Source organism: Rhinatrema bivittatum, chromosome 3, assembly GCF_901001135.1.
Source record: "Rhinatrema bivittatum chromosome 3, aRhiBiv1.1, whole genome shotgun sequence".
Lineage (NCBI taxonomy): Eukaryota > Metazoa > Chordata > Amphibia > Gymnophiona > Rhinatrematidae > Rhinatrema > Rhinatrema bivittatum.
The window spans coordinates 325,173,816-325,187,056 of record NC_042617.1 but is presented as its reverse complement, the minus strand read 5'-3'; the positions used below and the strand labels follow the sequence as shown (position 1 = coordinate 325,187,056).

The following is a 13,241-nucleotide window of genomic DNA, read 5'->3' as shown; positions in this document are numbered from 1 at the left end:
CCTTCTCTTCCTCATATTCCTCCGAAGAGGGTGATACAATCCCAGTCCACATCCCTCACAGCGGAATTGAACAACCTACAACTTCCACAATCCATACAGATCATCCCTCTTCATCAACATCAGGGATTTTATTCCCAATACTTCCTTATTCCAAAGAAGTCAGGAGGTTTATGACCCATTCTGGATCTACGACTACTCAACAAACACAGAGAGAAATTCAAAATGACTTCTCTCAAAAATATCTTACCGCTGATTCAGCCCAACAATTGGCTATGTTCCATCGACCTGAAGGATGCATATTCCCATATACCAATTCACCCGTCTTCTTGGCGTTACCTATGTTTCCAAGTTCAAAATGTACATTACCAATACAAGGTTCTTCCATTTGGCCTATCTTCAGCCCCAAGGGTATTCACCAAATGTCTAGCAATGGTGGTAGCTCATTTCAGGAAACTTTCGATCCAAATTTTTCCTTGTCTGGACGACTGGTTAATAGTAGTGTCGGATCAGTCTACACTGAAAGATCATACGTTGCACACGATCGAATGCCTTCAGAAGTTGGGATTTCTTATCAATTACGAGAAATCTCACCTGCAACCTACTCAACTACTTCAATTCATAGGCGCATTCATAAATACAGTGGAACAGAGAGCGAACCTTATGGGCTTTCGAGGAAGATCTGCTCTCTAGGATGTAGTCTTGTTTTGTGTATATTGGTGTGATGCTTGTGTGTGCTTCCGAGGAACATCATCATGGAGGTGCCCAATTTATTTAAGATTTATAGTGGATGTGGTGTGTAAGAGGAGCTTCCAAAAACTTAAATTATGTGATAGTTTAACCCCCTCACCCCCCCACACACACTTAAATCTCTTGAGCAATAATGATCCAGATGAGAGAGGGGATTCTTAACAAACATGTTGCTTTAATAGCACAATTAGCAGTATTCAATTTTTCTTTGTTGCAAGTAGTGCTGACTTGCCATTGTTATGGTGCAGAACTTTTTAAAATTCCTTTTTCTTATCTCTGAATGAACTTAAACAGCTTTATTTCCATTCCTAATGTCTGAACCCAGGCTGTATTGAAAATGCTTTTGTGTATAAGTATTTTGTCGGCCTCCTAGTAAGATCATTTGATATTGTATAGTGTGATTTGAAACGCCCTTAAAGCAGTAGGATTAGTAATAAATTGAAGCCATAAGAGCATAAGAAATTGCCATGCTGGGTCAGACCAAGGGTCCATCAAGCCCAGCATCCTGTTTCCAACAGTGGCTAATCCAGGCTCAAGTACCTGTCAAGTACCTAAACACTAAGAAGATCCCACGCTACTGGTGCCTGTAATGGCAGAGGCCATTCCCTAAGTCAACTTGATTAATAGCAGTTAATGGACTTCTCCAAGAACTTATCCAAACCTTTTTTTAAACCCAGCTACACTAACTGCACTAACCACATCCCCTGGCAACAAATTCCAAAGTTTAATTGTGCGTTGAGTGAAATAGAATTTTCTCCAATTAGTTTTAAATGATTCTGTGTAGGAATCTAGAGCAGTCTGGCTTGTTTTTCCAATAGTAAGTGCACTGTGTTCTGTATTTGCAGTTTTGCTTTTTCATAGGTAAGGTTGTTGCCTTTCAAGTCCTGGGTGTTAGTACTCTTATGGTATGGCTGATATGAGATATATAATTTCTAAATGTCTTTAACAGGTTTTCATGTTATTTCACAAAGTGGCTGGCAGGGAAGGGATTTTCAAGAAATATTACTGAGGGGGATATCAGAATTTGAATATATTTTGTATAGTGAATTGAAAGGGAACATTTCCTAACTCTGCTCTGTATAAACTCCAAAAGAGATCAGAACTTTGAGGTTGAGAGTTTGTCTGTATCGAAAAACTGTGCTGCATATCAGTCCCAGATTTCTCACTATTGCAGTAATCAAAGATTACACTTTTTGTGAATGTTGACCATCCTCGATGTAAGTGATCTGGGGCACATCTGTACTGACCCTCATCATAAACCCTATGCATGCATTATACTGACACAAACATATGTTTATAAACTGAACCACTGAAGAGAGGAGTCGGGGGGGGGGGGGGGGGGGGGAAGACATTGTTAAACATGTGTAACCAAATATTTGCAGATTTTGTTCCAAAAAGTGTGGAAACGTAAACCTACTAACAGTAGATGACAGCAGAAAAAACCCAATTGATCCATCAAGTCTGCCTAGCAAGTTTAGTTTAGTTTTTATTTGTAGGGTTGCAACTGCCACACTATGCAGGTTACAGTTTTCTTCATTGGATCTAAACATCTGATTACAAAGTACCGTGCATGTGCAGGATTTGTAGTGGGTTTCAACTTTGACCGTATCGAAATTTCCCCCGCTCTTAATAGATTGAGATCATTTTCAGTAGGATGGGTGCAGGCACTGGCTCCGCCTTCCCCAAGGTTTGACCCCAGTCAGCAAGGAGACAGATGGACACACTTCACCAGCACATATGTGCATGTTATACTAGAGTTAAAAAGCACAATGAAATGAAATATTAGAAGATAAAAGGAGAAGACCCAGAGACGTAGCAGTAAAGTCAAGAAAACATACAAGTGGATGTTTTGAGAAATCTAGACATTGTTGCTTTAATTTATGTATGTAGGTGGTCCAATGTGCATATCTACAGTATGTGCCTTGTAGGGTGTGATGTGTTAAAATGCCTATCAGTGACTTTTTGAGGTGCTGGAAGACCTTTTTCTCACAGTTCAGTTTATAGTGCACTGTATACATTAGATCTCTTCTCATTTTTGACTCTACATGTAGGGATGAATTATGGATGGCACAGCTTGAATTACTTTCATCAGCAGAGTGACTTTCCTGTATGTTCTTGTCACGTGGTCATTCAGTGGGTACCTGTAACTTTACTTGACCTATTACCATTTTCTCATTGTTTTTCCTTTTTATTTTAATCATTCTGTATATTACTTTGTCAACTCATGAAAACTGTCATGCCAATAATGTAATCTGACTTTATGAAAAGAAAATGTTGGCTTCTCTTTGCTGCATTTCAGAAGAGCATGTAACAGATTCTTTGTTGCCCTACAGCTTCACAGCAAATACTGTAGGAGCCAGATACAGAGTAATGTAGGCAGCCAGGACTATCTCCTCCCTCCACTTTTGCCCTTCACAAAACTACACAATGAACACAGGACCACAAAGTGGAATCAAAAGGCCACAGATTTATTGATCATCATCCAAAGTGCCTGAGCCCACATAGATCCCCCCCCCCCCCCCCCTTTGGAACTCATCAGCAACCATCCTCCACCTGCCAGCAGGATGATCACCACCAGGTCACCAGACCTATATTTTCCAACAATAGCTAAGCTAGACCGTAACACCATCGCAAACTTATATTTGGTTAAGTAACGAAGGTTATTATGGATAAGGAACTGAGAACCCCCAGAAGGACGAATCGGAGAAAAAGCCACAGAATTGCTTACTGGACACGTACGCAAACCTGCGACAGCACAGAGCATAACAGAAGATCCCCTACCACTCGGATCAGTTTATGATTTGGGAATATAAAGAATTAATGAGTCATGACCCAAAGTTACATGTTTGGCTAATAATCCCAAGAGCTCCGCCCCTTTGGTAGCTTTAGCCACTAAAACGTAAACCAGAAAAGCCACTTGAAAAAGACAGCATTCATACTGCGAGAAACAAGTACTTGGCAAAATATCCCAAAGCTTAAGCAAAATGTCATGAGTAATAGGCAATCTCCCATCCAGGATTTGCACTAATCCTCTGGACCACCCAAGCAACAAAACCTGCAAATCAAAAAACGGCTCATAGGGAAACCCCACCCATGCACTCACATGAAAAATGAGTATCCAGCCAATTGTCTCGCCACTGAGTCTTTGGACACACCCTAATTTCTCACTTTCTTGATAAACTGCAATAAAAGGACATCGGAAACTGGCCCCCCATGCCAATCCAAGGAAGAAAGGACCGACACAACCTTACTAGCACCATTCACATAACTCGTCCATGTAGAAGGGGCTAAGGAATGCCCATAGCAACCTCCATGCTTCCGGGAGCCAGACTTCCAAAAGAAAGGTGGTACAACAGCTCCGCATGGATCCGCTTCCGGAGCAAGCTGGCGAAACGGATCCCACTTGGAACGAGTAAGAGAATCAGTCACACCATTAGCTACTCCAGGCACATGTTGAGCCCAAATGGTTACATTTAGAGTCATACAATGGAGGATCAATTCCCGCAATAAATCATAAATAAGCAGACATTTAGCCAATCGCTTGTTAATAACTTTGACTATACCCAGATTGTCACACCAAAATATAACTTAAACGCGAGCCCCATAAACAAACCGCGACTACTATTGGAAATAACTCCAAAAAGGTGATATTCTTTGTGGTCCCAAGTAATTTCGAGACCTTAGGTCATAAGGCCACACACCATGAGTCTTGGCAGTAAGCTCCAAAACCCACAGAGCCCGCTACATCAGTATAAAAGTCCAAATCCTGATTCAATAAACAATCCGATTGCCAAAATGAAGTCCCGTTTGAAGTAAAAATTCTAGCCCAAATCCGCAAGTCCTCACGCATTCCCTTGGTAATACAAATATGATGGTAGCTCTTGCTGACCCCACCCATTGCAAATGATAATCTGTGAAGAAATACCTTTCCCATGGGGATGACTCGACAAGCAAAATTTAAACTCCCCACTAATGGCTGAAGCTCCTACAATGTCATCTTGGTCTGCAATAGCGTTCTTCTGACTAACACATTCATGCTATCCACTTTGTCTAAAGGCAGTCGGGAAATCATAGCCACCGAGACTAATTCAATCCCAAGAAAAACTAACTGCGTACTAGGAACCTCCGTCTTACTTTCCGCGATACGAATCCCAAAATCAGCTGTAGTCTCGCGAAAGTGCAGCAAATCAGCACAGTCCACAGACACCTTTCTTCCGACCAACAGAAAATCATCCAAGTAGTGGACAATATTAGATGATCCCGAGCACTGCTCAACTACCCAATGCACCAAAGTGCTAAAGGCCTCAAAATACGCACATGCAATACAGCAGCCTATTGGCATACATGTGTCAAAATAAGTATTATCAAAATCTAACAAAAATTAGCTGGGTGAAAGGAAGCAACCTAAAGGCGGACTCTATATCCACTTTGGCCATTAAAGCTCCCATTCCAATGCTGCGAACCATCCGCACTGCTGAATCAAATACCGGATCACACAGAGCTCCTTTGGGATGAAATCATTCACTGAGTAGGCGCTCGCTCAAACGATTCACTGACTGGGACCCTTGGAGGAGGGCCCAATAGCGGCTCTGTCTCGCTTAATGCATTTCAAGGCTGAGTGATTCGCTCTGCAATTAGAACAGACGTGCTTAAACTTACAGTCTGGGAATGTGCATCCAGAACGATTAAATCACCAATAGACATCCTGAACGCTTGTTGCTGTCTGACCTGCAACACCTGCTGCGGGTCCTGCACGAAAGGGCAGACCACTGGAGGTAGTCACATTGCTACCAACCAAGGAGGGACCTTTACTTTACATTTCATTTGGGTCAGCCTCGGGCCGCCATCTCAGGTACCCCATGACATACATTTATTTTCCTCCATGGAGTCCTGGAAATGCTCGTCAAAATTGAGCTAGGACCACTAAGCTGTTGCCCTGCAGCTTCACAGCAAATGCTGTAGGAGCCAGACACAGAGGTTCTTTCTGCCTCTGACAGCTGGGATATATTTATACTGTGCTGAACTCTGCATAAAAAGAAAAAAAAAAGCCAATATTAAAACAGAACTGCAGGGCTTTCAGGGTAAGTAGGAGGCACTTGGGGTTAATTTGGAAAGAGGGACTAGAACATATACAGACCTCCCTTGCTATGACGGGGTAGGAACTATTGCGAGGTGATTTCAATCTGTCTGATGTTTCTTGGGACATTTTGACTGCGGTGTTTTGGTAGAAGCAGGGGGAATTGTTCCGTCAACTGGTAACGATACTGGACCTGATGCTTACCAATGGGGACAATATTTCTGATGTTGCAGTGTATGATCAGCTGGGATTCAGTGATCATTGGATGGTGGTTCAGTATTAAGAGTACAAGTAATACAGGTTTAGTCAAAGGCGAGGGTCCTAGACTTTAGGAAAACTAACTTTGTTAAAATGGTGGAGTACCTCAAGGAGTGAACTTGATGGGAAAATCTAGGGGAAGTAGAAGAGCAGTATGCAAAACTTAAAGAAGATATATTGTAAGGGCAACTAACCTTTTTGGTATTTGCAAGAAGACAAACCTTTCCCAATAGCCCTTCTGCAATATCATGCATGAAAATGTTGAAAAGAACCAGTCCAAAGACTGATTCTTGCAGCACTCCTCTAGCAATACCTTTCTCCTTGGAATGAATTCAGTTTACCACTACCCTTTGTTACCCAGTCAGTCAATTTAGGGCCCATACCAAGGACACTCAGTTTGTTTACAAGTCACCTAAACAGAGCAGTGTCAAAGGCCATACTGAAATACAAGTACACTACATGTGGTGGTCTTCCCTGACTCTTACTATCTGGTCACCAAGTCAAAGAAATTGATCAAATTTGTCTGACAAAACCTACTTCTGGGAGGAAGGTGTTCCAAGGCACCATGCTTATTGCCTACATCGCTGCCTACCAGCTCTACATGAGCCAGTACTTGCGGGACATCAGGAAGCAGGTGCAAGAGGTGGCTGAGCAGCTGCCCCAACAGCAGCAAGACTGTTGCTGGTGCATAAGGGTCTGGAGTGTGGAAAACATGAGGTCCGTGCGACCTACAATGTTTTTGAAACAGCATAGAGAGTGTCTGCAGTGGGGCTCAGCACCCACAGAATGGCATGGCTGCGGCCTCTGCTCTCTGACTAGAGGTACAGGAACTACTCGATGTGCCATGCACTCGAGAGAATCTCTTCGGTGATAGGGTGAGGAATGCTGTGGCCCAACTTTGGGACCACTATGAGACTCTCAACAATTCTCCACCAGTACTCCGGACCCATCATCCTCCTCCAGAAGGCTGTCAAGTCCGGGGCCAAGGAAGTCTTTCTTTTACTAGAGGAAGTATCCTCCGCTTCCTCGCTCCTGTCAATACCATAAAGGCTCCCGCAGCCGTCCTAGGGAGCAGAAAGCCCCCAAACCTCTGCCAGCTTCTCAGTCAATTCTGGGGACAGGGTTTTGACTGGGCTGAAGGGAGCGGGACAATGGATCCTCCAGTTGGGGGCAGGCTACAGTTCTTTGCAAACCAGTGGCCCAGTGTACCCTCAGTCAGTGGGTTCTGTCCATCATCCGCCAAGGGTACCAATTGAATCTATTGTCCCGCCAGATTGCCCTCTGTGCCCAGGTTGGGGGCTGGTATTACAAGCGGACTCTTCTCCCTCTTAACGGCCAGAGCAGTCGAGCCTGTACCACCAGGGCAAAGAGGGTGGGGATTCTACAAGTACTTCTTGATTCCAGAAAGAATAGGACTCCATCCCATCCTAAACCTAAGGGCCTTGAACAAGTTTCTAAAGAGAGAAAATTCAAGATGGTTTCTCTGGGCAACTTGATCTCCCTTTTGCAAAAATGGGATTGGCTTTGCTCCCTCAACCTAAAGGACTCCTACACTCATAACGAGATCTTCCCAGGTCACAGGATGTATCTCGGATTTGTGGTGGGAACACAGCACTTCTAGCACAGAGTTTTGTCATTCAGGCTCATGCCCTCCCTATGGGTCTTCATAAAATGCCTGGCTATGGTGCTGGCACACCTCTGCAGACTGGGAGTGCATGTCTTCCCATATCTGGATGATTGGCTGGTCAAGAGCACGTCGCAGGCAGGGGCTGTCAGATCCATGTGCTTGACCATTCGGGTGTTGTAGTCATCAGGATTCATTCTCAACTACCAAAAGTCCCATCTCAATTGGGAAACTGCTAGACATGGCTCAGGCCAAGGCTTTTCTGCCCCACCAGAGGGTTGTCACTGTGGCACCATTGCGGCAGATATTAAACAGAGCCAGCAGGTGTCAGCCTGGCACATGTTGAGACTATTGGGCCATATGGCCGCAGCTGTCCATGTTATTCCCTTGGCACGTTTACACATGTGCAGAGCACAATGTACCCTAAGGTCACAGTGGTGCCAGGCCACTTAGAGCCTCCAGGATTGCATCCAAGTCACCCCATCTCTCCAGGACTCATTGTCCTGGTGGTGGGTACTTTCCAATCTAGAACAGGGGATCTAGTTTTGGAGTCTCCCCACTCAAATTGTCCTAACCAAGGATGCATGTACCCTGGGGTGGGGAGCTTATGTAGATGGTCTCGGTACCCAGGGTCTTTGTTTTGCTCAAGAAGGTTCTTACAATTCAACTTACTGGAGCTTCGGGTGATTAGGTACGCGTTATGGGCTTTCAGAGATCGTCTGGCCAATAAAATTGTCTTAATCCAGACCCACAATCATGTAGCCATGTAGTATGTCAACCAGCAGGGAGGAATGGGATCGTATCTCCTGTGTCAGGAAATGGTCCAGATTTGGTTGTGGGCCCTTTCCCATGGGATGGTGCTCAGGGCAGTGTACCTGGCCAGGACAGACATCATGGCAGCAAACAGACTGAGTTGAGCCTTCAGACCTCATGAGTGGTCCCTGAACCCAGGGGGTAGCAAATTGCATATTCCGCCTCTTGGGAAGCCCAGATGTAGATCTGTTCACGTCCTTTGCAACAGGAAGATGCCTCTGTTCTGCTCCCTGTGCAAGTCAGATGGCAAACCAGCCTTGGATGCCCTTGCCCATCATTGGGGCATGGTTCTTCTGTATTCATATCCTCAGATTCCCTTAATGGCAAAGACTGTCTTGAAGCTTTGCAAGGACAGAGGGGCTATGAGCCTAATAGCCCCTCGTTGGCGGAGACAGGTCTGGTTTCCACTCCTGCAGGAATTATCAGTTCGGAAACCGAACAGTCTGGGGACTTCCCAGCGGAAGATCAGGGCATGCTGCGGCATTCCAACAGGCCCTGTCGCTCACAGCTTGTATGTTGAGAGGTTGATTTTGCAGCCGCTTTATCTTTCAGAAGATGTATCTCAGGTCCTGGTGGCTTCTAGAAAGCCTTCCACTAGAAAGTTCTATAGACTGAAGTAGAGGAGGGTTTCTGTGTGGTGTGAGCAGAAGACCCTAGATCCATTCTCCTTCCCCACATTAAAACTACTTGATTACCTTCTACACCTATCGGAGGCTGGCTTGAAAACCAACTCGATAGTTCATCTGCGTGCACTTGGCGCATAGCACCAAGGTGTAGATAGTTTGCCCATCTCTATACAGCCTATAGTTGTGTGATTCATGCGGGGCCTGCTTCATTTGAAACCTCTCCCAAGGCCTTCTGCTGTGTCTTGGGACCTCAAAGTTGTGTTAGCTCACCTGATAAAAGCTTCTTTTAAGCTGTTGTGCACCTGTGACCTGAAGTAACTGACCTGGAAGCGCATATTTTTGGTGGCAGTCAATTCAACTCGCTTCCAGCCTTAGTGGCTTATCTACCTTATACTAAGTTTTTTTCACGACAGGGTGGTCTTGTGTTTGCACCCTAAGTTCCTGCCTAAGATGGTTTCCATCTTAACAGGTCAATCGTCCTGCCAATATTCTTTCCCAGGCCCCATTCATACCAAGGTGAACGAGCACTGCACGGTTTATACTACAAGCATGCCTTAGCCATCTATTTGGAGCAGACAGAAGCCCATAGACAGTTCACCCAACATTTTGTTTCTTTTTGTTAAGTTGGGTGAACTGTCTATGGGCTTCTGTCTGCTCCAAATAGATGGCTAAGGCATGCTTGTAGTATAAACCGTGCAGTGCTCATTCACCTTGGTATGAATGGGGCCTGGGAAAGAATATTGGCAGGACGATTGACCTGTTAAGATGGAAATCTGTCACCATCTTAGGCAGGCTAGCAGATTGCATCTCCTTCTGTTATGCCCAAATGGGACTGCATCTTGGGGGGTCACGTTAAAGCTCATTCTGTCAGAGCAGTAACAGCATAGTTGGCACATTTTGTGAGCAGCTACCATGGAGGAGATCTGCAAGGCTGCGATGTGGAGTTCTTGTCACACTTTTCACGTAGTAACGATGGCATAAAGACCAAATGGTCCATCCAGTCTACCCAGCAAGCTTCCCACGGCAGTAAATGGCACTCCATGCAGGTTACTCCATGTTTATGTTTAAGGTTAGTAACTGCCGCTCAGTGCAGGTTGCCCCCATGGTTCTGTTACTGTCTGGATAGGAATGGCCAATGCGAAAATAGGTTTGACCAGTCTGTGTTCGGAACCTGTTGAAGGTGTAGAACCCAACTCTCCCAACCTAGGGCCCTTTGAGTTCAGGCTGTCTCCCCTCTGTTACCAACAGCACCAGTTTTGTTGTGCCCCTGTGTTGGGGAGCAGCCTGTAGCTAGGTATTCACCCATGTGTGAGGACTAGAGAGAGTAGAGAGAATGAGACGTGATTTAAGGAAGCTTGAACAGTAGTTGAAGATGTGGCAGCTGAGATTCAATGCCAAGAAGTGCAGAGCCATGCATCTGGGGTGTGGTAATCCAAAAGAGCTGTATGTGATGACTGGTGAAGGGGTGTTGGGCATGGAGCAAGAGGAGGGACCTTGGGGTGATAATGTCTTGCAATCTAAAGACGGTGAAGCAATGTGACAAGGTGACAACTAAAGCCAGAAGAATGCTGGGCTGCATAGAGAGAGGAATAACGAGTAAGAAAAAGAAGGCGATAATCCCCTTGTACAGGTCCTTGGTGAGGCCTCACCTGGAGTATTGTGTTCAGTTCTGGAGACCGTATCTCAAAAGGGACAAAGACAGGATAGAGGTGGTGCAGAGAAAGGTGACAAAAATGGTGGGGGACCTCCATCAAATTACTTACGAGGAGAGGTTGAGGGACCGAAATATGTATACCCTGGAGGAGAGGAGGAGCAGGGGAGATATGATACAGACCTTCAGATACCTGAAAGATTTTAATGATGCACAATCAATAAACCACCTCCTTGAGAAAGAAATCGGTAGAAGTAGGGGTCACGAAATGAAACTCCAGGAAGGACAACTCAGAACCAACATCAGTAAACTTTTCTTCATGGAGAGGGTGGTGGATGCAAGGAATGCCCTTCCTGAGGAGGTGGTGAAGACAAAAATGGTGAAAGATTTCAAAGGGGCACGGGATAAACGCTGTGGATCCCTAAAGGCTAGAGGATAGAAATGAGGAAAAGAGTGCATGGGGGTAACTTACTGGTGTGGTTATTACTACCCTTAACCAATAAGCCTTCATATGTTTGTGCGACTCCATTATTGCTCTCCGCTTTAATGGCAGGGGAAAATGAGGAAAAGGGGAATTAGTTTCAGACAGCAACCAACAGGGACATTAAATTGTACAGTCTGGGAAAACAAGCATGGGGGTAACTTGCTGATGCTACTGTTACTATCCTTAACCAATAAGCCTTATACTTGTGATGCAACTCCAACATTGCTCTCTGCTTCAATGGCAAGAGGTGATGGAGAATTGGACTCAGACAACAATGAACAAGGGCCCTGACTTTGACGGTTTGGGAAACTAAATATGGGGGTAATTTCAATGGCATGGCAGATGCTACCATTATGGGGGAGACCAATATGGTGCGGCTGATGATACCACAAGCTTGCTGGGAAGACTGGCTGGGACCGTTTGGTCCTTTTCTGCCATCATTTCTATGTTTGACTACCATCCTGCTTGTCCTTGGAGAAAGCAGCGTTGCTTACCTGTAACAAGTGTTTTCCGAGGACAGCAGAATGTTAGTCCTCACGAAATCTGCCCGCCATCTCGCGGAGTTGGGTTTCTACTATTTTTTATTTTTAATCGTAATTCTATGTTGTGAGACTGAAGAGGGACCCTGCGTGGACACGTGGTATAGGGGATGCTGGATGTGCTCAGTGTGCCTAGTCAGAGTTCTAGAAACTTTGACATCAGTTTTCCGCACTGGGGCTCCATCTGTGATGATGTCACCCTGTGTGAGGAATAACATCTTGCTGTCCTTGGAGAACAGCTGTTACAGGTAAGCAGCTTTGCTTTTCCCCAGGTTTATAAAGCGTTTTTCCTGCTCATTATGTTGTGGGAAGTCTTCGAATGTCTATATCAGCTTTTGGAAATGTGCATCTCCTCTGATTTCTGATCATTTTTTTTTTTTATTATTGCTTCTAGGTATTTACAGAGTGTACAGTGCTTTCTGAAACAGTTCTGCTCTTTGTAAGAACAATATTGGCGCCAATGGATAAAAAGAGCGAACAGTCGGACCTGTTTTATAAGCCCCCTGCATCCCTGCATAAAACAAGTGCCGAGATCATCAACGAGGCACGAAATGCCCTGAGGAGTCTAAAAACTCAAAGACCTTTTACTCCTCGAGAGGAGCAGAGGAAACTCTTTGGTGGCGTGTGTTCACGAACGCTTGAAAGGAGACCGCCCTCCTCTTTTAGGTAGGTACTGTACTTTGAGGTACTTGGAAAGCCAGGGTTGATTTGATCTTGTTTTGTGGGGTTGGGGATGGCTGTAAATCAGATTTACTCTAATCTTAGATTTCTTCTTGCTAGCAGCCATGCTGTCTGGCTTTGGCTTATCTATAGTACCATGTATCAATCTTTAAAAAATAACAAAACAAAACAAAAAAAACCCTTCTTTTGGCTGAAAAAAATTTGCTGCTTGTTTACATCCATTTTGGAAAATGTGTATTCTTTATTTTTTTTTGTTTTCATTGACTGAACGCCGCATGCACGCTCCATTTAGAGAGGCTTTTGGCTTTTCTTTTAGAAGCCATTTGTATTGTTTCTCCCAGGGCAAGCAGGATGGTAGTCCTCACATGTGGGTGATGTCATCAGACGGAGCTCTGGTCAAAGTTTCTAGAACTTTTGACTGGCACACTGAGCATGCCCAGCATGCCATAATCCCTCTAGCCACAGGGGCCTCCCTTCAGTCTCTTTTTTTTTTTTTTTTTTTTCCACGCTGCAGTTGCTTTGCAGTTTAGGAGCTCTGTGAGATTTTCTCAATCCTTTTTTTCCTCAAGGAAAACTTTGAAGTTTACTTCATACAAATTGCCTATCAGGGGTCTCCCATTACGCCCCATGTACCTCGGTCGCTCTGTGAGTACTCCCTCGCGTCTCCGGCCGGTTCCCGCCTGCCTCTTGCCCGCAGGCCTCCGATCATTTTCGTGCCCTTTCCACAGATATGGCGACCAG

General features: G+C 44.9%; 1 protein-coding gene across 1 annotated transcript in view; it reads left to right on the top strand.

Annotated features, from left to right (window-relative positions):
• Window positions 1-13,241, top strand: part of ARMC2 (armadillo repeat containing 2) — a 367,472-nt gene that overhangs the window by 47,397 nt on the left and 306,834 nt on the right. The window contains exon 2 of the mRNA XM_029595303.1: window positions 12,214-12,485. Within this exon, the coding sequence (XP_029451163.1) occupies window positions 12,280-12,485 (206 nt within the window). The 5' untranslated portion in view covers window positions 12,214-12,279. The remainder of the gene's footprint in view (window positions 1-12,213; window positions 12,486-13,241) is intronic.